The 22033-nt window shown below is 43.3% G+C and overlaps 1 protein-coding gene across 1 annotated transcript; it reads right to left on the bottom strand.

Annotated features, from left to right (window-relative positions):
- Positions 1–9791: 9791 nt before the first annotated feature.
- LOC102720442 (U-box domain-containing protein 4-like) lies at positions 9792–11578 on the bottom strand. Its single transcript, XM_006657836.3, has 2 exons — positions 10398–11578; positions 9792–10276 (listed from the first exon to the last, which is right to left on the bottom strand). Exons 1-2 carry the CDS (start codon positions 11400–11402, stop codon positions 10193–10195), a joined length of 1089 nt encoding a protein of 362 aa, XP_006657899.2. The 5' UTR covers positions 11403–11578; the 3' UTR covers positions 9792–10192.
- Positions 11579–22033: the final 10455 nt, after the last annotated feature.

The following is a 22033-nucleotide window of genomic DNA, read 5'->3' as shown; positions in this document are numbered from 1 at the left end:
AGTCGCACTCGCACCCCGTATTGCCACGCGACGACGCGCGAGCCCCCACCGCGGCGTGGTGCCGGGTGCGCGCGTCACGGCCGCGGCTCCCTGACCCTACCCGTACCTGCCCGGTGTTTCCCACGTTACGGCCGCTGCGCCATCCTGCTCGCGACGCGCGGCGCGACATGGGGCGGGTTTTGGCCTTCTGGGCGGCTACATGGCGCGTGGAGCGGAAGATGCTCGACGTATCGGCTCCGGTGGCTGGTCGCCAGCGACGTATTAAAGGCAGTAATACGACGCCGTCGATGTCCTCTTCTCAGCTTCTTAAAATAAACGTGAACGAAAAGGGTCCGTTAGCAATAAAAGTTTAATCTATGGATAATTTTTTTATATACATACTTAGAAAAATTCTATAATCTAAATTTTAAAATTAAATTCTTTAACTTATAAGAAAAAAATATGAAAAGATACGTAAAACTGCCGGAGATGAACTCACATGTCACAATGGATTTTAGGATTTCGCAGATTATGCTACAATGTAGCCTCACACACTTGTTTCAGTCACCTTTCGATGGCTCCCTTAGTATACATGGCAGGAAGTTTCTTTTGAAGAGGGACCCCTTGTTTGTTTGTCGGGGATTTATTACTCGTTCTGCGGTTAAGTTTTGACTTATACCCTTGGACCGTCCCGTTCAAGAGGAATGGATTCCACTTAGGTTTTACATGCATAAACACTCATATAATACGTGCAATGGTCATTTAATTCTCTTTTCCCTTTAGAACCTTCTAGAAAGGACATTCAGCTTCTTGTGATGTGATTGTGCCGTTGTCGTCCTACATGGTAGAGCTCATCATATGTGTCTATCTGGGATCCTACTATTATCTATCGATTCAGGGCCTTCCTCCTTATCAGTGATGCCACATGTACTTCTTGTGAGATAATTTTCTCATCAAGTTTGACGGTGGCGGTGGCCGACCTTCCCAAAACATGGGTGCCCTGTCATAGAGGACGTGGTCAAAGGTGAGCAAGCTTAGACCATTACTAGATTTCGCCATCCATTGCCGGTTGCTTCCTAGAACCCGAACGTCTTAGCTATGCCTTGTCTTCGTCCCCACTTGAGCTTGTCAGTGCAACATGAAAAGAAAAAGATGGGCTGACATATGAGTCCTCATGCTAACTCAGCCAGTTCGACTAGGGTCAACATGGCACATCAACCAAAAGAAAATTGCTATGCGTACAACTCAACCATCCAACTTACGTACAACCTAATTGATCAACGGCCGTTGTGCCACTCACTTGACCCGCTTTGCCTAATCAATGGTTGCAGTGTTTCAGTCGTACATAGGTAGTACAATTAGGGCCACGTTCGGCCGTCAGGTCTAGATATCTAAACTCCATCGTTTTTCGCGCGCACGCTTCCCGAACTGCTAAACGATGTATTTTTTATAAAAATTTTCTATAGGAAAGTTGTTTTAAAAAATCATATTAATCTATTTTATTTTTTTAATAATTAATAATTAATTAATCATGTACTAATCCGTTACTACGTTTTTCACGCCGGATAACTAACCCACCCCCAACCCACTACCATGATAGCCTAGGTCATACATATAGCGGGACTGCAACCAAAAATACCTACAAAACAACCAAGGAGTAGGGTTGCACTGGTATTGATACTCGAAGGAGGTCTCATACCCAGTTTGGCGGTTAGGGATACAAATTGAACTCGACCCACAATGAAGGGTTCAAAGTGTAGTTTTTTCACTTTCGTGCCACTAAGTCCACGCTCCATGAGCCTAGTTTTTGGTCTCTACGGCCTCATTAGGAAGCCCATGATGTTTGGCCCATCTCGCTGTAAGGCCTGAAATTGGCCGATGGCTAATGCGTTCCCCCAAACAGGCCTTCAAAAGACCAAATCTGGGCTCGTTTTCAGAAATGAACAGCATTGGCTGGCAACTTCACGTGCTTGCACAAATCAACTGAGGCCCAACAGTAGTTTTCAATCATGTGTGACCTGGCCATGGGCCTCTGTCAGTTTCAGCACAAGTCATGCACGGATTAAACATCCAAAATGAACACTGGTCTTCGTTTTGTAACCACTGGAAATTCTACTGTTTTTCTTCTCGAACTGAACTGTTCGAGTGTGAAATTCCCTCGTTGCAGACGAGGCTCGAGAAACAGTCTTGCGGCGCTCGATCGTCAAAAGGTTTGGAACCATTTGGTTAGTTTCAAGTTGCTGTCTGATACACAGTCACATAACAATCTGATGCTGTCTCACTCTAGCAGCATGGTAAGTTTTTTTCGCAGCGATAAATGGACGGATGTGACTCATCGTCCTTCTGGATGGCGGCTGGGCAATAGGCTGCACAACAATCATAGTAGAATTCAATAGACCAGTCCTCTTGCAAGCACAAGTGGCTCGCTTATCCAATATGGCCAGTTTCAGAAGCGACGATAGGATAGGGTTTGTCTGCACCATCAAAATCACACTCCTAGGACAAATAGATGTGTGTACATGAACAAGAATCATAAAACTGAAATGGAAATGGAAGTCGGCAGGAGCAGCTGAAGTGATGCGCGACCTGAATTTTTTTTTTTCTTCCTGAAAGAGAGCCAAACGACGACTGCGATGGCAGCAAAGACAGACACAGCCTGAACAGCAGCTCGCCCTTGTTTTCTCCACATTTCCTCGAGACGAAGAACAGGAAGCAACCAATGCTTTGCTTTGCTTTACTTTACAGCACACTCACACAGAATTCGGAAAATTGTGATCCTACGTCGTGGACGATGGCGACTACCACCACCATCACCTCCTCAAGTTCGAGAAATTATCAGAAAAGCATCAGCATCAGTGTATCACATTTCCCATGCGCCTCTGCTGGTCAGTAAAACTAGAAGGATCGATCGGAATCTGATAATCTGATTGATCATCTGGCCATGGACACTCTCCGTGGTTGCAGTTCATCGCACGGTTCTTGGCTGTGTCTGTGTGTTTAGATACCGAAGATGTAAACCATTTCTGTTAGCTGTGGTTGATCTTTCTTTTTGGAAAAAAAAAAGGTTAATCGAACAGTGTATGCATCGCATGCTGCAGCCTGCAGAGCGAGAGACCCGTCGCCTCAGTTGCCGGGGAGCTTTCCACTGTCGCCTTCCTCCTCCCCACTACAGCAAAAATTCCTAGCTAATCGCATCTCCATCTCTCTCTCTCGGATTAGTTTGGAGTGTCTTGTTCATGACACAAGCAGCAGCTACTGCTCAACAACTGCTCGAAGGGGGGAGCAAGGATGTTGCTTGGCGAACAACTAAAGTGCGTCACACGAGTGGCTGCATCTGCGCGCCTTTTCTTTTCTTTCTCCAAAAGATAATACAAATCCGTATCCTCATTTCGGTCTAGTTAGCTGTTTTGATCATGACGGCTACTCCTACTCCTTCTGTCCAAGCTTTGGTACGGTTTCAGCCGCGTCTTGGGGATTAATTAACACAGAGATGATGATGCAAAATGGTAGTGCTTAATTTTGTTGTGTTGCTAATTTGCTATGCGTTGGTCAACTTCTCTCAAAGTGTTCTGTGGCGGATTTGTTTAGGAACAGTGCAGGCGCTATCTGTGCCCACTATTATTTTTTGCCCTGAAAAGCTCATGGCCTTGGAATATTGATCATTGTTTTGGTTCACTCGAATTGGTGAGTTATCTTGCTCAGCTGACAGCCTTTGTTCATCCTCTCGAGAAAAAAGAAAATAAAAGTAAGGCTTGTTCACACAGAAGAGAATCCTGCCTTTCCTCGTGGCTTTCTTAGATCACTTTGTTTCTGGTAGTCTATACATTTAGTTTCTTAGATCACTTCATCTTTGATAATCCAAGGCATCTTGCGTCAGATACTACAATAATGTTTTCAGGAACTCGGTGTACTGAAAATAACACTCTGAGGTATGAGCAAGGCTTCAGGTTTGAATACTTGATGCATCATTGCAAGATGTCAGGGTGACCATTCATGACACATGACTAGCGTATTACTAAATCTCTACTTGTCTCAGTTCAACTCACACCGACAAACCAAATCCTACCAAATAATTGAAGCGATCCTGGTACTAAATGGAAATGGAATTGTACGGTCTCATTTACAACACGAGCTTCGTAGCGGTACATTGCATTTTAAAGAGAGATCACTATCTGGAGAGATATATTGTCATCCCAACTACTGCAAAGACTTATCTGATGCAGCCAATTTGTTGGCTTCAGTTTACAATGGCAAAGAAGATCCCAGAGTTCTCATGCAACAGCTTCTCAGAAAGCTACAAAGGCAACCCATTCATCTATATTTTAATCATGCCGTGTCGCGGCCAAGGCCAAATGACATGAACAACATATGATTCTGTCCAAATATTATTTTCTCTGGCTAGTGCCTTAAGCTGACATGACAGCTCCATTTGTTGGTGTACCAAGGGACATGCACATCAGTGACAGCTCACAAATCTTAGCTAGGGAAACAGGAAAAATGAAATAGGAATATGAAATAATCGGAATCTTCTTGGGTTTGATTCTTTTTCTTTTCTCCACTGCAGCTCCCTAGAACTATCCTCATACAAACCACAGCAGTAGTACAGCTTTTTTTTTTTCATGACAGCAGATGTAGCACCTGGGGAAAATAGACAATTGAACTGAGGAACAAATTTTAGATTCAGATTGCCGGACGGCATGTCAGGATGCAGCCTGGTTCTTCCTACCAGGCAAAATGCTCAGATCTTTGCAATACCTGAATTTTATGTGAGGCTAGCACATGCTCAAACTGAACTACAAAAGTTCTGCCCCCCCCCCCTTCCCAATAATTCAGAAGTTGTACTCAATCTACATTATCATATATGGAGTTATTATGTGCTTTCGGTTTTGTCCAACTATCATTAGTTGTAAAATGTTTACATGAGTGTACTTGTCGTATTTTATGAAAAAAATTGTTATGATATAATAAATAAAAGAGGCATGATACATAGGTTTAGGTACCATACCCACGTGTATACACGTGTTTTTTTCTGACAGAAGGCAAAACCATTCCCTAATATTGTAATATGAAAAATTCTGTCCAAGAGAAACTACCCAAATATACCAAAATAATTTGGTACCTAGTAAATAGAGATATCAGGTTTTAAGTAAAAAATATGGTATCTCAAGGTAATATCCTTGATCTCAACGATGGTAAAAAAACTATTAAATAGAGAAACCGAGTTTATGTACAATCCATGTTAAGGGTATTGGAAGGTAAACGGTGTCTTTGCCATCCAAAGTTTAAGAAATATACAATTTTTTTTCTGAAGGTGTTAAATTTCTAGTGTACAAGTTTAGATTATCCCATTAGAGGTTTACAATAGAAAAATGGTGCCTGCTAGTACATTGACAAGAACAACAGAACTGCCCCCAGAAATACACGTGCCCTTTAGACATGTTTGTATCAAAAACTCAACAAGTATGCAAAAGAAAAGAACGGATCAAATGCAATGTTTTTATGTTAACAAATAAAATAGCCGGTGGATGAACGGGTCCGTATGTAACGCAAGTTGCATATATGTTAGTAGTCTCTACTATTTTCTTTCCCTAAAAAGTTATATATATGGAGTCAAAAGTTCAACGAAATACACGAAAGAATTCGTCTTCTGATGGTATTGTTGGGAGTCCACATCGTAATCCATTTGGTCGACACAGAAAGCGAAATTAATCAAACGCATCCAGAAAGTGTTCAAACGTCAAATTGTACCCAGTCTAAAATTCCGAAGACAAGTATTGCTTCAAACAGTCGAAATTTAAACCATGAGGGAATATTAATCAGCTTGACCCTTTAAATTTGGTCACATTCTTTTCCGAATCTGAATTTTGGGTTTTATTTATATACTTATTTTTTATTTTAATAGATGATGTCATTGACTTTGTGTTACACGTTTGACCATTTGTTTTATTCAAAATACTTTCATGGTTATCATTTATTTTGTTATGATTGGATTTGTTACTGAATTCACACTTTCACATGTTTGCAAAAAAAAGCAAGACGAATAGTCAAAAGTCGACAAAAAACTATCAAAGCTATCTATTAAAATATGGAGAGAGTAATTATCTATCTTCTAAATGGTTCATTATGTAAAAAATGGCTGCAAGAAATTTTCTCGGCATACTTTTCTAAAAACAACTTTTCCATCCTTATATAAACCAATTTATTTGCTTATACACTGAAATGATATCACAAACATCAAATAATGCATGGCATTAAACCCTACGAAAAGAAATGGGATTAACAATGTCTGACCATGCCTAATTGCCTACTATTCTGGATTGGATTTACTCCCTTTTCCACAGGCAAATGATGATCTGATGTGACTCCGAATTTATCTCGGTGGTCGTACGCCGAACTAACGAATGGAGCACGAACTGCTAATGCGAATCATTGCGTACAAGGCCGTAAGTTCATCAACTTTTTTTCTTTTTTCAAAAAGGCAGCGTTTAACTGCTACCGCCTGGACCTCGATCTCGGCCAGAGGCGACGGCTTGATTAGCTCGGGATTATTGGGGATGGGCACGCATCATCATTTGGCGATGGCGATGGCGACGGCAAATTATTTTTCGCGATCGAAAAGCTCTCGATCGAACCCGTTCGAGCACACGCTATCCCTATCGTTATCCTGCTCGCTGCGTACGACGAACCGGTCCCTCACCGATCCGCTTCCGTCAAAAACTCAGCCGAATCGGCGTAAATTTTTTTCGAACACGTAAAAGACTGCTGGCCAGTATATTAAAAGAAACAAAATTATGGTACACAACGCAACCGGTCGGACTGAATCTCATGCAGAGATCCCCAACGGGATGACGCTAGTATAAAACATACTAGACACGACGCCAGAAAGGTAGGATGGGCAGGGAGAATCGGCGTAATTCTGCGCAAGCGCAACGCATCACCGGCCGGAGCGACAAGCGTTTACGCCGCCCCACGCCGATGTGCCGGGGGGCGCGCGCCGCGACGCGACGCGAGAAGGTTGGTTGGTTGGTCGTGCATTCGTGCGTGCGTACGCTGGGGCGCTGTGCCTTTCGCCACCGGCCGCTGCTGATCCGTGCGCCCGGGCCGGGCGGGTGGGTGCCCCGATCCGCCGGTGCAGCCGCAGTGCAACGCATGTGGCCGCGGTCGCGGTCCAGCGTGGGCCGCGCCCGTGTGCCACGCGTCGCGGATTCGTGGCCTCGAGTCCCCCCAACAACTTGCTGCAGAGGTAGTGTCATCAGCTCGACGCACCGTGCACACACACTCGCTCTCTGTCACGGTCACTTACGGGTGCATCCTACCCTGTCCCCCGGCGTTCCGCCCATGCGGGCATGCCGCGCCTCCGCCACACGCAGATCTTCGTGGCGAATTCGTACGTGGATTAGCACGTGTATGGAAGAGAAGAAACAAAACGAAGGCAAGTCAATGCATATAAAAACAAGAAAGATCGTCAGCTCTGTAACGAAGAGTACTACAAACAAAATCCCGATGGTGGTCAACCCCATCTGGTTTAATCTCCACCACTCCTAGTGAGCACATGGTACAATCTACACACGCACGCACCGATAACAAAATGACATGTTGCACACAAATTTTTACTCTGGCGATATGCACACATGCGGCACCGTACCAATCTCTGCAAAACTACAACAGCCATATCCCCATCATTATATATGTATAGCAGTGCTGCACGCAATCAGAGACATCGGGCAAGAAAACGTTTTCTTTTAGACAGAGATCGATCAATCATACAGCAGCACAGTACCGGCTCATGTGCCGTCACATGATCCCCGTTATACTTGCATGTGTGTGGCGGCAGCAGCGGGGACAGCACCCCCATCCGTCGTCGTCGCCGCCGTCCGCCACCCTCCGCTCTGCCCCGCCATCAACCGCAACACGTCCGGCTCCACTCCAGCGGCGGAAAAAGGCAACGGAACGCAACGCAACCGCACACCAAGTGGCCGCGGCCGCGCGGAGGCGGAGGCGATGGCCCCCAGCGGCGCCGGCCGCGCACGACGGGACGGCCCGCGACGCGTGGCGCGCCCCCCGCGGATCGGCTCACGACGCGATTGGCGCGCGAGAGAGAGGGGGAGAGGAGGAGAGCTCACGTGTCGGTTCGCGCGGCTGCCGGGCCCCGGCAGCGCATGTGTGGGTGCGGCACCGGGAGGAGCCCTGAGGCCGGTGATGTGTGATGGTGATGCGAATCGTGCGAAGCTGTTGGAACTTTGCAATATGGCGGTGTGTTTAGTGCACGATGAATACCGGTTAAATGCCCCCTTCTCTTTTTTTTCACGGTGGATGTGGTTTTCGTGCGCTTTCCATGGACGACCTTTTTAAGTTGAGCAATTTTACCGTCGTTCAGAAGATACAGGAGATATTAAAATTTCAATACAAAATTTTAGTATCTCTTCGTATAGAGGTACTAGGGGACACTAAATTTTACATTAAAATTTTAATATCTCTCCGTACCTACTCAAGTACTGTAAAGCTCTTTGATTGTTATGTGTAGGTGCCGTAGAATTGTCCGCGGTTGAGGTTGACAACCAACTCCGCTTCATTCCCCTTCTGCTTTGAAGGATTCTGGTGTTGCTTTGAACAGGGCAAATGGGCGAAAGTCAATAGCTCCAACCAAAGTCAAATCTGTATTATACTATTTTGCAAGGGCGTTGACGATTAGCCTGGTCAATGCACGAGCAATACACCCCGTAGTTAGCAACAGTTAACATTCTCCGTTCCCCTGAGCTGCAGTACACCATTACACAAGTAGCAAAACGTCAACGACAGTCAATGTCATGGGTACGACCTACGAGCACTCCACGGAGAAGCTGTCCGCGCTGCGTCCAAGGTGTTGTTGTAGGAGCAGGAAAGCACAGATTCATGTAGAAAAGAGAAAAATCTCATTCTTGCCGCTACTGCTACCGCTCGCCGTGGACGTGCATCCACGTCATATCCGAAAAAGAGAGTCGAGTCCAGCCAAGGACGTACACTACAATACATCCAAGGGATGCATATATAGCCATGCAACGACAAGTGCCCATTGGGAAAACGACAAGTGAATGAAACGATGTGCTCGATCTCGGCGTGTAACTCCACTACCTCTGCACCCATATCGGGAGACGTACACAGACACGTACGTACAAATACCAAGTAGCCACGTTGGTGTAGTAGGCAAAGTAGGCATACTCGTATGCTTTTCATCCGTGCCTCGGAAAACGAGAGCTCCAGAAACCGAAAACTAACAGCAGAGGCTAGATTCAGCCAGAGAACAGGGTCGTTTTCAGCTGCAGGCGAGCGAATGATCGCAAGATCTCTCACCTTTACCGCTCCCGGGCCCCCCACGCCGCTCTCCACCAATCCGTCCTCCTGCGTCTTCCAGACCACAGGCAGCAGCAGCAGCAGATGAAGAAAAGAAACGAGCCATTTGGTGACACCAAAGACACAGAAGAAGTGAGTAGAGTAGTAGAAGGTGACAAGGATGGTCACTGGAAAATTTTCGACGCTTTCCCTGTTGGTTTGAAACGGTAGTAAAGGTTGCTGGTTTACCAAGTCACGCACCCACTCACGGCCTAACGAACTCGCCGTTCCTACCACGGACCATAGCCTTGATCTCACGGTGGTTAAACTGTAACCACTCGTAAAAAGAAAAAAAAACGGTGCAGGAACAGCGCCTGTGTGTTTTTTCCAGATGAAAATTCCGAAGTTTCCGACCGGCTGGTGCTTCCAGAGACAGGAGGTTTCTTGTTGTGTTTCACAGAAACCTGCAGCGAGATTCCTGACGTGTCGCGCACACAGTGACATAGCACAAAATTCTCACTGTTTGAAACCACACGCGCACACATGATTTTTTTTGTAGCTTTTCTTTTTTTGCACAATCTTCTCCTCGTTTGATGAGGATGAAGTGAGCAACCAAGCAAGCAAGCAAGCTAGGGGATAATAAGAGAAGTGGGAAAAAAAAGAAACGAAGAACAAAAGAAGTGGTGGGGGAAGAAAGAAATTTTACAGGAGACTTTTCTTCTCTCCACCACCACCGTCGTCTCGTCGCCATCTCGCTTGAGGGAAAATGTACACTCGCTCGCGGACGCAAACACGCTGCTTGGTATTTACACGCGCTGGCCGATCGCCCGCCGCCGGCTGGGCTCGGCTCGGCTCGCCGCAGGGAATGGGGGAACGGAAAGCACGCCACTTGAATCGACCGGGGTCACTCCGCCGCAACGACCGCCGCCGGCCTCGCGCGCAGGCTCGCGCTTCGTGGCTGCCGCAGCATCTCGATCAGCGCCTCCGCCTGCGGAATCATAAGCCGATCAGTACATGATCTCTCCAAATTTGTGTGTTCAAAGAACGTGTAATTTGTGGTTGGGATGTGAAAAGGACTGTGGTTTGGGTGAGGAAATGCGATTGATTACCTTGGTTTTGAGCTTGGGGCGAGCGGAGGAGGATTGGGAGAGGGCCACGAGGGGAGGGATGGCGCCTTCGCGGGCGACCATGGTGCGGTAGACGGCGTTGTCCTCACAGATCTGTAGGAGACAGAGGGTAGCGATCTCCTTCTGCCGCGGGGTGCCGACCTCCACCATCTCTACGAGGACGGGGACGCCGCCCTCCTCGACGGCGGCGGAGCGGCCCTCGGCGATGCCCACAAGGGAGTGCAGGACGTAGGCCGCCTTGTCCACCATGCCGGTCTCCGGGTCGGCCATGAGGTCTAGCAGGGGGCGGACGGCCCCGGCCTCCACGGCGCGGAGGCGGTTCTCGCGCGCGCCGCTGCAGAGCGCGTAGAGTGCCGTGGCGGCGTCCTTCTTCCCGCGCGCGCCGCCAGTCTCGAGGAGGGAGACCAGCAGCGGGATGGCGCCCGCCCGGCCGATGGAGGCTGCGGCGGAGCCGTCGAGCTGGGACAGGCGGAGCAGCGCGCACGCGGCGTTCTCCCGCGCGGCGGGCGACGCGGCCGACTTGAGCGCGTGCACGAGCGGCCGTATCGCGCCGGCCTCCACGATGATCGCCTTGTTCTCGTCGCAGATCGACAGGTTGAGCAGCGCCGTGACGCCGTGCTCCTGCAGGAGCGGGTCGGCGTGCGACAGCAGCGCCACGAGCGGCCGCACCGCCCCGGCCGCCGCGATGCGAATCCGGTTGTCCGGGTTGTGCTTCGCCAGCAGGCGGAGCTCCATCGCGGCGCGCCGGAGCGAGTCCAGTGACGACGACGGCGACTCCAGCTCCGCGACGAGCGACGAGACCGTCCCGTCCGACGCCTCCGCGGCGCACGACAGCAGCAGCCGGTGGATCCCCGCGGCCGCGGCCGGGGTGAACGAGAGGTCGTCGCTGCCGCACTCGCTGAACGGCTCGGAGCACGACGAATCGCCGCTGTCGCTGTAGCAGCTGCTGCTCCGCCGACGCGGGGAGGTAGAGGCGTCCGACTCCATCCTACCCGTCAAGCCCCGTACAGCTCCACTCCGACGAAACCAAACCAAACCAAATGCCCCGTGGACGGCGGCGAGGAGGAGGACGAGAGGCTCTTCTCGGTGGAAATGGAATTGGGTGCTTTGCGTTTGGAGCCGAGCGAGCCAAGGGCGACGCGACGAGGAGCGAATGAAATAAGCAAAGGGGGAGGGGAGGGGAGGGGAGGGGATGGTGGAGCGAGGTATTAATCCCCGCGAAAATAATTAATCGAATTAATTAATGACCTTTTCCTAACCCTTGCCCCTCTTCCCGCGCTATCCAACCACCGCCGCTGGGATCCAATCCAACGGCCGTCCACGCGGGCCGCCACCTGGACGCGTCCGGAGCGACGGCGCGAACACCCCCAGCACCCGCCCGATGCGAATCTGACGGTCCATACGTTCCCCAATCCCGAGCCGAACCCGCGGATGGGTGGGTTGGTGGGTGGGCGCGACGAGTTCCGCGCGCGACACGTGCGGCCGAGGCCCGCGCTGTCGTACGGGTCGCTGCTGCTGCACGTGAGGGCCGGCCGGCCGGACGGACGGGTCGCGTCCACCCGCGGATGGGGGTCTACGTGGAGTCACGGACGCTCTGGGGCCCAGCTGCCAGAGACACGTGGTTGGGGAGGCCCGCGCTGGACTCGTCGGGGTTCTCGGGTTTCCGGCTCGGGGGAGAGGGATGGGTTAGACCGGACACGGCGGGTCGCCGCGGCATCGTTACAGGAAGCTCTGAATTCTGAATTATCTATATTAATTTATATAATAGTTATCTATAAAGCATTAATATAGGATCACATATATCATATACATACTGTGTTCTTTGAAGCGCGTGTTTCATAAATTAGTAGCTAACTACTCTTCTCTCTTACCTCTTTAAAACCTGCGATTGTACCTTCTCTTACGGCGACACAGCGACACGTGCATTCCGAAAATGATTCTCACTTTGTGTCCGACCTTAGAAAAAAATAATAAGTTCAATAGTATAATAATACGTATAATATATTAGTTAAAAGGTTAACTCTATTATTTTTTTCTCATTTTCTATTTCATAAGGATTTGATGTATCTATGTTAGATGGAGTATATGTAAACCTAGCTATAGTATGAAAGACAACACTTCCCATTCACATCTTCTCTTATTCACATGTTTTCGTGGTTGGTTTATAAACTTATATTAGACTTGTTGTTCGGGCTGTCATCATCAGTTATTCATTACTCTACATATATCTATACATATCTATATCTATGTTATTTGGGTAGTGTATGGGTAAAAAATAATTACACATTTAAAGTTTGGGTATGGGAAAATATATCACATATTTTATCCGCTTTGTTCACCAATTTTGTATGTATAAATTTGGATCTAAAACTTTTAAACTCATGTTCACACTATAAAAATTTATTAAATTTAACATAAATTTAGCGAACAAAATTATTATGTAGAAGAGCAATTTTGTAAAAAATTTGATATGTTTTCTACCTGTGAGACCTGCATATCTAAATTCTCTTACCAATTGGGTTTCTCATACTCATTGTGTAATATCCATTTAGTTTGGCTTCAAGTAATCTTTATAAGAGTGGGTACAATTAAAATTGGGTATAGGTATAGATTATCCAATACCCTCTCTAGTGTAGTCCTATGTGGCACACGCACTTAGGCTCACCGTTGTCACTAGCTCGCCCGTATGCCACTGTGCTGATGCGGCAGTCCGTCTCCGACGGCACTGTGCATGCTCGACGTGAATGCCCAGTGAAATTTCATTGGGTTCTTTGAAGTTTCAGCCAATATTTTTCGTTGTTTCTTTACGTTGGATTGTGATGTTTCACTGGTACTTCGATGTAGAGATATTTAATCCTTTACCACTCTTGTATTTGGCAATTGTCTTTGTTTATGTTTATAACATATGCATTCTAGACCCATATATATTATACCAAATCGTTAATGAGTTAATTTAGCCATGGCAATAATTAAAAGCCAATCGACATCGAGAAAAGAAAAGGTCATATATATATATATATATATATATATATATATATATATATATATATATATATATATATATATATATATATATATGAAATGATACTCTTTTTTTATTTTTTTGTCATGTTTTAGTTAATATTTTTCAGTCTTCGCTTGGGGTAAATCAAAATGTTGTCATGACTTTTTCATGATATTTCTTATTTTTATATTTTGATGAACAAAACATGTTGTTTCACTAGATGAAAAATTAATGTTTTCAATATACAACGAAAATATTTCAGAGTATGTTTCAATTATCTTCATCATTTCAGTAGCTACAACATTTAAAATATTTTTTTTCATATACGACGAAACACCGTCCGACTTTTTGGCACATGATTTGCAGGGGATCCGGGCATTCGGCTCGTCACGATGATTTTGATGGTTTTTGACAGCTTCTGCGTGAGAGCGAGAGGGTGTAATGGCATCATCCGGTGACAGTATCTGCAGATTAGATTAGCATTTGACTACTATGTAATTTGACCTGGTGAGTGAGTAGTATTCAATGAGCCGTGCTCGGACGAGCGGTGGAGAGCATGGGCGTTTGTACCACGGAGCCATCCAAGTGGTAGATCCCCGTAGTGGTATCAGACTAACAGGCAGCGGCCATTACTCCGAAAACAACAAATCATACGTGTGATAGTTCTTTATAAGAGAACGGTACTACCTCCATTCTCCGTTCTATAGATGTTTAACTTTTTAGTTGTAATGTTTGATCATTTATCTTATTTAAAAATTTAGTACATATATAAAAAATAAGAAGTCATGTTTAATGTTCTTTTGATAATAAAGTAATTTATAAGCAAAATAAATGATATTTCTATAATTTTTAAATAAGACAAATGATTAAATATTGTAAGTAAAAAGTCAAACATCTTATATTATAAAACGGAGGGAGTACCTTTTACCCAGCCTCTACAGTTGTGATAGTTTAACTTTTTAATGGAATACCAAACAACATATTTACAAATGAAAAATAATTTATAAATAAATTTTTTATGTACATATTCTTAACGGTCTAAGAACCAATGTTGAAAAATAAAATTTAGAAAAAGATATTAAAATTAACTTCAAATTTAATGTTAAAAATTTAAATTTTGGTATATAAGCACAAACAGAAGTAAAAATACGAGGCTGATACAGTTTTTTCAAATTAAGAACCTAGCCAGTAGCCACTCAAACAATCTAAAATACCACTGCAACAAATCACGTAAGATAGCCCTAGATCCAAGTAAGATCTTGAGTGTTGATACGTTGATTTCGATGGGGTTAAGATTACTAATAATCCTTTCATGCACTAACACACACCTAAATCACGTGCTTCAATCTGGAATTATCAGGAAAAGCCCCTGGAAACGAGGGTCAACGGTACACAAAGTGCCAAAGCACGCGCCCATTCTTTCTTTTCCACACAAATCGACTCGTTTTATCCTCCCTCTATGTGAACCGCACGGGTCATCTTGTCATGACTTGCTTGACTTCTTTTTTTTTTTCCCATTTCCATTGCATATCTATCAGTTTTGGTGATTGTGTTCATGTGTTGGGAATTAGTAGCAATTTGTTAAAAACCAACGCAGTCAAGTCTTTTCATTGCAACCAAACCAACAAAAATACGCGCATCAACGAAACCGCTTTGATCCACTGTTAGCGATGCACAGGGAAAATACACGCGTTCGAGTTGGAGTCTGAAGCTCTGAACCATGTGGATAGCAGCAATCCATATGAAAAAGTTAATGGCAGAAGAAATTCATTTGGAACACGAAATTAGAGACTAGGCCCACTTGCAATTCATTCCTATGGAAAAATTCGGCCCAATCCGGTCCGTTCACCGAGGACGGCGACGATTCAACCGTCCGTCCAGAATCTCCAGATCCCAAGCTTACGAAAGGTACGACTTTTATATTACAAAATGTGATATTTTGATGTACTTTCTTAAGGACAGTAAAAAAGCTTAGGTTTCAAAATTCTGAATTATGGTGTCTGCTTGAATATCAAGCACGTCGGACGTGCTCATGGTTATTAGTGTCTGCTTGAATATTGAGCACGTCGGAAATGCTCATAGTCTATTATATATATAAAGTAATAGAAAAATAAGTTCGTTTTTACGGGTTAGAAAATCCTACATTAATCGAAAGAAAATAAAAAACAAAAAAAACAGAAATAAGGAAACGGACAAAAAAAATTTAATCGGACATGCAGCTTGCAGTCACAGCTTGGATTCTAATCGGACTGAAAAAAAAAGAAGAAAATAACGGGTTTTTCAATCGGACAAGGAAAATCAAAGAAAAAAATATATTTTTTAATCGAATAGATCGATTAAAAATAAGGAAAAATAACAAAAGAGTCTGTGTATAATAAAGTTTAGAAAAATCCAAATCTTGAATTAAAATTTTTGAAATAATTGATATTAAGGGAAGAGTCTATCTATAAATACAATTTAGAAAGATCTAAAATTTTGGTTAAAAATAGAAAAAAATAAGAGAAAGAATCAACATACAAATACAATTTAGAAGTATCTAAAATTTAAATTATAAATTAAATATTATGCATAAAAGAGTTGATGTACAGGTAAATGAGTTTCATGTAAAAATATAATTAAAAAAATTAATATTCGAATTAATAATTAAAAAGTAATTATAATCAAGATAAGTGACTCTATATAGATAATAAAATTTATGATAATATGCGTGGGCTACCATACTAGTTATATGTGGTATACTGCTATATGCTATCTTTGCAGTTTTTGCAATGCTGTTACTAGTTTGCTCCTAGGCTCGCCATGGCTTCACATTTGCCGTCAGGTGGTTGGATCTTGCCTTTTTTTCGAACCCGTCGTTTGTCCTACGGCTCGTGGTCCGTTTGTACTTGTATAATGTTTGATCAAGCCGGTACACACCAACTGCCGTGGGGAATTGCTTCGAGGCAATTGCAGAAACGGTGATAAAAAAATCACGTTCAACTTAAACAAATAGTCTATTTGAAGAGCTTTTTCTAGCTTCACAGTTCATAGCTTTTTAAATATTCAGAATATGTAGTTATAAATTTTGAACCATAAGCCGAGTTTTAAAGCTTTTCCTAATTTCTTAGAAGCTAGCTATTAAACAGCAACTCCCTCCATATTTTTATATATGACACCGTTGACTTTTAGGATTATGTTTGACCATTCGTTTTATTCAAAATTTATATTCAAATATGCAAAATTATAATGCATACTTAAAATTCCTATAATAATAAATCATATTATAACAAAATAATTAATAATTATATATTTTTTAAATAAGACAAATGATAAAACGTAGACATCAACGACGTTATATAAAAATATGGAGGTACTACTCGTTAAAATCTAAATCTCCCCTAACACGCATAACATAAAAGTTTGGATTAATGCTTCCCCCTGAGCTGCTCAGCACGAGGAATCGATTCGAGGCACGTCAAAAAGTAACAAGCTGTTGAGCCTTCCACGTCAGGTCGGTCAATAAACCGGCGTTCCATCGTCAAATCTCCCACCTGAGGGTCGCAAACCACGTGATTTGCATTTGCTGCGCCGGCGTGAACACGGGTGGCCTGGTGGGATGTCCAACACCTCATTTTTTTTTATTTACATTTATAAGATAAAATTTTAATTTTAATTTAAAATTATTTTTTAGATTATATTATAGTTTATGTTATAGTATTTTTTTAGTCGCTAATAATATACATATAAAAATTATATTTATAAATTATTTTTTTATATACGCCGTCTGGTTTTCTCAGTCATCCTTTGTGCAAACGGCTGGTTTTGTGTGGCGGCGTGGCCTGGTAGCGCTATAGATTTTGACAGGCGAATTGAAGTAGCAGCCAAGCAGGTGGAATTAGCACGCAATCACGCGACTCATGAGGAACGAACGGCAGCTCTGGGACAGTAATCCCAGTATTCCGGATCGTTATAAGCGTGATGTGTCATGTTGATAACGTGGTTTAGGGGCTGTTTAGTTCTAAAAAATTTTCATCCAAAAACATCACATCAAAACTTTGGACACCTAAATAAAGTATTAAACATAGATAAAACGAAAAACTAATTGCACAGTTATATGAGAAATCATGAGACGAATCTTTTGGGTCTAATTAGTACGTGATTAGTCATAAGTGCTACAGTAACCCATATGAGCTAATGACGAACTAATTAGACGTGAAATTCGTTTTTTCATTCGTGTCCGAAAACCCCTTCCGACATCCGATCAAACATCTGATATGTAACACGTAAAATTTTCATTTCACCTACTAAACACCCCATTAGTCTTCGTACAGAAATTATACTAGCTAGGCAAACTGCGCAGGCTAATCATAATGGCGAGCCCATGGAAAATATGGACACGGGACCATCGTGTTTCTATCACAAAGGCCCAAACCACCCTCTCTCTTGGACTCTTGCTCGAAACCTTTTGAAGAAATTAGAGGAACAAACTTCGTTTCCTTTCCTACCGTTTTAAGCACTAATCTTCAACAGTAAGAGTAATAAGAATACTTCATGTGAAATATCTTAAAGTCCATGTAGTATTATTGTACGTCTTCCAGAATGACAAGTATAGTAGGATTACTAACAAAAGAACAGATGGAACCTCCACGCAACCAACTACAGGTGCAGCAGAAGGCAGCAAGGTCAAACACAGTGGTTGGCAGGTACTCCGGTTGTTTCAATTCGTGTGTACGCGCCCCCTGAAACACAAGATCCCCTCATCCATCCAGAGCTCCACGTCTACGGAAAATGAGCCAAAATTGGCTGCTTTATTTGGCTAGATTTTTCTCAATTTTTTTGAGTACCGCATATTTTTTAAATAACTAAATGGTATAATATAGAGAGGGTAGACTTTTAATCTTTTGTTAATTAATTTCATAGTTCATACAACTAAATTGTTACTGTCTCCGTTTCATATCGTAAGACTTTTTAACCTTGCATAAATTCATCGATCGATGAATATATATAATTTATATATATATATATATATATAAATTTATTAGCATCTATATAAATCTATATAAGATTAGAAAGTCTTATATAACGAACGTGAGAAGTATAAAAAATCAGATAATATTTATCCTTTAGCAACAGAAGAAAGCGACTACTCGTATTTGAATCCAGATGAGCACAACGGCAACACGACGAACGAGAAAACTTCCATACTCCCACTTCCATCCGATCAACGACCGCGCGCCCACCGGAAACCACCTTCTCCAGGCGCGACGCGTCTCGTCTTCCCCCGCGCGCCGCCGCCGCCGCGACGCGGCCCCTACAAATACCCACGCGACGCCACCATTCACGTAACACACCGTGTTACACCAACCACCGCAAACGTGTCACGTACGGCTCGCGAAAAGCAGCAGCGAGAAGACGAGCAGAGAGGATCGGAGGGTTTTGGGCGAGGGGAAAAAAACAAATGGAGGGGCTGATACCGTTCGTGATCGACGCGATCAGGAGGAGCCAGGAGCACAGCGGCTACCGCTGCGTGTCGCCGGACGGGAGCTCCCACGGCGGCGGCGGCAGCAGCAGGAGGCATCTGATCGACTACAGGGAGCTGGCCGGGGCGGCGGAGGAGGCGTCTGTCCCGGCGACCGGTGCCGGCCGCCGTACCGCCGAGGATGAGCGCGGCCGGCCGCCGGCCGCCGTGGCTGCCGGGTCAGCTTATCGCCCGAAGTGAGCCACACGGGAGGGGAGAAAAATTGCACCGTTAATTCATATCTTTTAGTTTGTTAGGTTTGGTACTCTGGTTTGCTTGATTATTTGTTCTTAGCCATGTAAGCAATGCTACGACCTACGATTCTACGAGCTTAAGATCAAGGTGATCCCCGCTCAAAATTCTCACTGCTTTTGTCAATATAATATTTCGCCTACATTTAGTTTTACTTGTATTCGAAAATGTACATTACCATATATATATATATATCAATCAAAAAAATAAAACGAATAACCAACTGTCAACTCAATGGCCATGCATTCTCGTGATTTGTATCTACGAGTATCTTACGTTGGCCGGTCCAGATATTTCGGCCATGGCCATCACGGCTGTCTGAAAACTTCTGCTAGCGTCAGGTTGAACAGAGCGAAAATACGCCCGAGAAGCCGCATACAATCCGGGACGAACCACCAGCTCCGTAAACTTGCGTTTCGTTGCAGGATGACCAGCTATACGCTCTGCTCTGCTTATCTTGTTCACCAGCGCCGGTCAGGGTAACTTTTCGGTGCATTTTATTGATAGAATTATACTACTAGTAGAAAAATTATATTTTTTTATTTTATTAATTACTTGATTAGCAGTATTTTGTAATTTTAATCTTTTTGCAATAAAGATTATAATAAAAAGGATAATATTACCCTTTAAATTTCTACTACACATAATATTGTTGGTAGCATAATTTAATTACAGCCGTCCGATGAAAATAGATCAACGGTATGAATTAAATTTTACTATCAGTAAAATGCACCGAAATCGGTCCCGACCGGTCATGTTTCATAATTTTCGGTTAGATGGAAAGTTTCAACATGATCTTAAAGAAAATATGGACAGTTTCAAAAGGTTATCTAACATGGTTGGCAACGGCTGCATCTTCTGTCCTTGTGAAAGTTTTTCCTGCTGCAAAGGACCCTTCTCTAACAGAAGACACTGTTCACCTTACTATTTCTCTTCCTGCCGGGACTTAATGCGCCTGACTTGGTTGCTCTCTGATCCTTAATGAACGAACACTTTACACATCGAGAAGAAAAGAATAAGAGTACAATCTCATCTTTTTGTGGTTCTAGTTTGGACTTGAGATTTCGTGGTGTAAATCGGAGCCCCGATTCTTTTCTCATAACCAATTGTACTGAGATTATTAACGAGTTAGGAGCAACTTATGTTAGGTGCATCTGCGTGATGTCCTTCCGCCTTTCAGCAGGCCGCATGCCATGGTAAAACGAGACTAGCTATATAACATTCCATATTTTTTTTTCAAAATAGATGTAACTATAGTATAATCACGATACAATTATATTATAACTACGACCTTCATAAACTTAAAAAAAATCAACGATACATGGTTGGCTAAATATATGCGTGCTTCTACTCGAGGTTGCGGGTTTGGTCTCCACCTTCACGTAAGGACGGATTCAGCATGGGTGCCGAGGGGGCTTGAGGGCACTGCCCACTAACAGCCAACAGGTGCAGGGAAGAAAAAGCGAGAAAAATCAGCCCCTTACTGGGTTGATCCCTTGTCTTCACGAGCACATCTACACATATGGTTAATTTTTTTATCGCAACAACATAAATCTAAAAGTATATATAACGATCCAAGAGTTACAAAAGTTATCTTGTAATTTTCTGTCGATGTAAATACAGCAAAGTCCTAAAAAAAAGATGAGAACAACCCAAAGAAAATTCGCACATTCCAAAATTATGAAACATGTCGCCAAAATTATCGGATGGTGCTAAGTCTGCGCGAATCTCGATGCACGCCCAGCTCTTGCGTGCTTGCTTGCTAAGCACCCTTTGTTTACATCGCGTCAGCAAAAACAGCGGTTTCTCTTACGCTTTTAATTCTGCTGTATGTATGCTGACCAACCATCAACCATGTGATTGTTGTAGTACTACGTTTCAGAAAGATAGGCCCAGCAAGTGAATGACGAAGACAGATTAAAACCGAGAGCCTTTCACCCGTCCATAGTCCAATCGACAAATGCAACGGACAGAAAAGAACACATACATCAATCCTTCCCTAAATACTCCGTTCGTTTCTATTTCCATCGCACAATTAATCGGTAATGTTTAACTTTGGCCATCAGTAACTCCTAAATTAGCGAGCCCTATCTTTACGTTTATGATCTTCTTAAAAGCCAAATTTTAAGTTTTAAAATCTAAATTTAGAATTGATCGGAGGTTTTTTCATTATAGTTTATTTTCTATCATTTGTTTTAGATCACTAAAAACACGTATATAAAATTTTATCCACATTATTTTTTAATCGTCAATAAGCGGTTTCGCTTATGCTTATTAAAGCTAAATGATGAGGCTACAAGTTTTAACAAACCAATGTTTATGGTTATATTTAATGCGTAACCTGCTTTGATGACATACTACACTCCATAATATGAGGTAGTTTAGCTATATAAATGCATAATCAAAATGCCTCATATTATAGGACATAGGTAGTAGTGTATTTTTAAATACTCACAGTATAGTGACACACACACACAAAAAGGATATTCCCAATCAAAATTGAAGACTATAAAATTCAAAAATTTAAACCCTTTGATTTGTAGGAAAATATAGAAATTTTGGAGTATTTCAATCCTATAAAAAAATTCCTAAGAAAGCCTTCTAAACAAAGGATTGAATCATATCATTTCCTTTCAAACTTCTATGGAAATGAAAATTCTATAGAGATTTTGGAGGAAAAATAGCAAGATTTTTAAACTCTTAGAGAATTTTATTTTAGTCTATCTCTCTTATCCGATTTCCCCATTTTTCATACGGTCTATTTACATGACTATTCATGTATTTTTTTTTTTGCAATCGAACTTGTAATCTTATAAAATTCATTCATTTTCCTATTTCTATATTTTTTCAATCATGTGTTTTAAA

The sequence above is a fragment of the Oryza brachyantha genome, chromosome 7 (genome assembly GCF_000231095.2).
Source record: "Oryza brachyantha chromosome 7, ObraRS2, whole genome shotgun sequence".
NCBI classification, from domain to species: domain Eukaryota; kingdom Viridiplantae; phylum Streptophyta; class Magnoliopsida; order Poales; family Poaceae; genus Oryza; species Oryza brachyantha.
This window is presented reverse-complemented; position numbering and strand designations above follow the sequence as displayed.

Bases quoted from the DNA above. Each gene is read 5' to 3' on its own strand.
- LOC102720442 (XM_006657836.3), bottom strand. From the start codon at position 11,402: ATGGAGTCGGACGCCTCTACCTCCCCGCGTCGGCGGAGCAGCAGCTGC. The intron at 10,277-10,397 runs GTAATCAATCGC...ATGATTCCGCAG, and splicing joins GCCCCAAGCTCAAAACCAAG to GCGGAGGCGCTGATCGAGAT.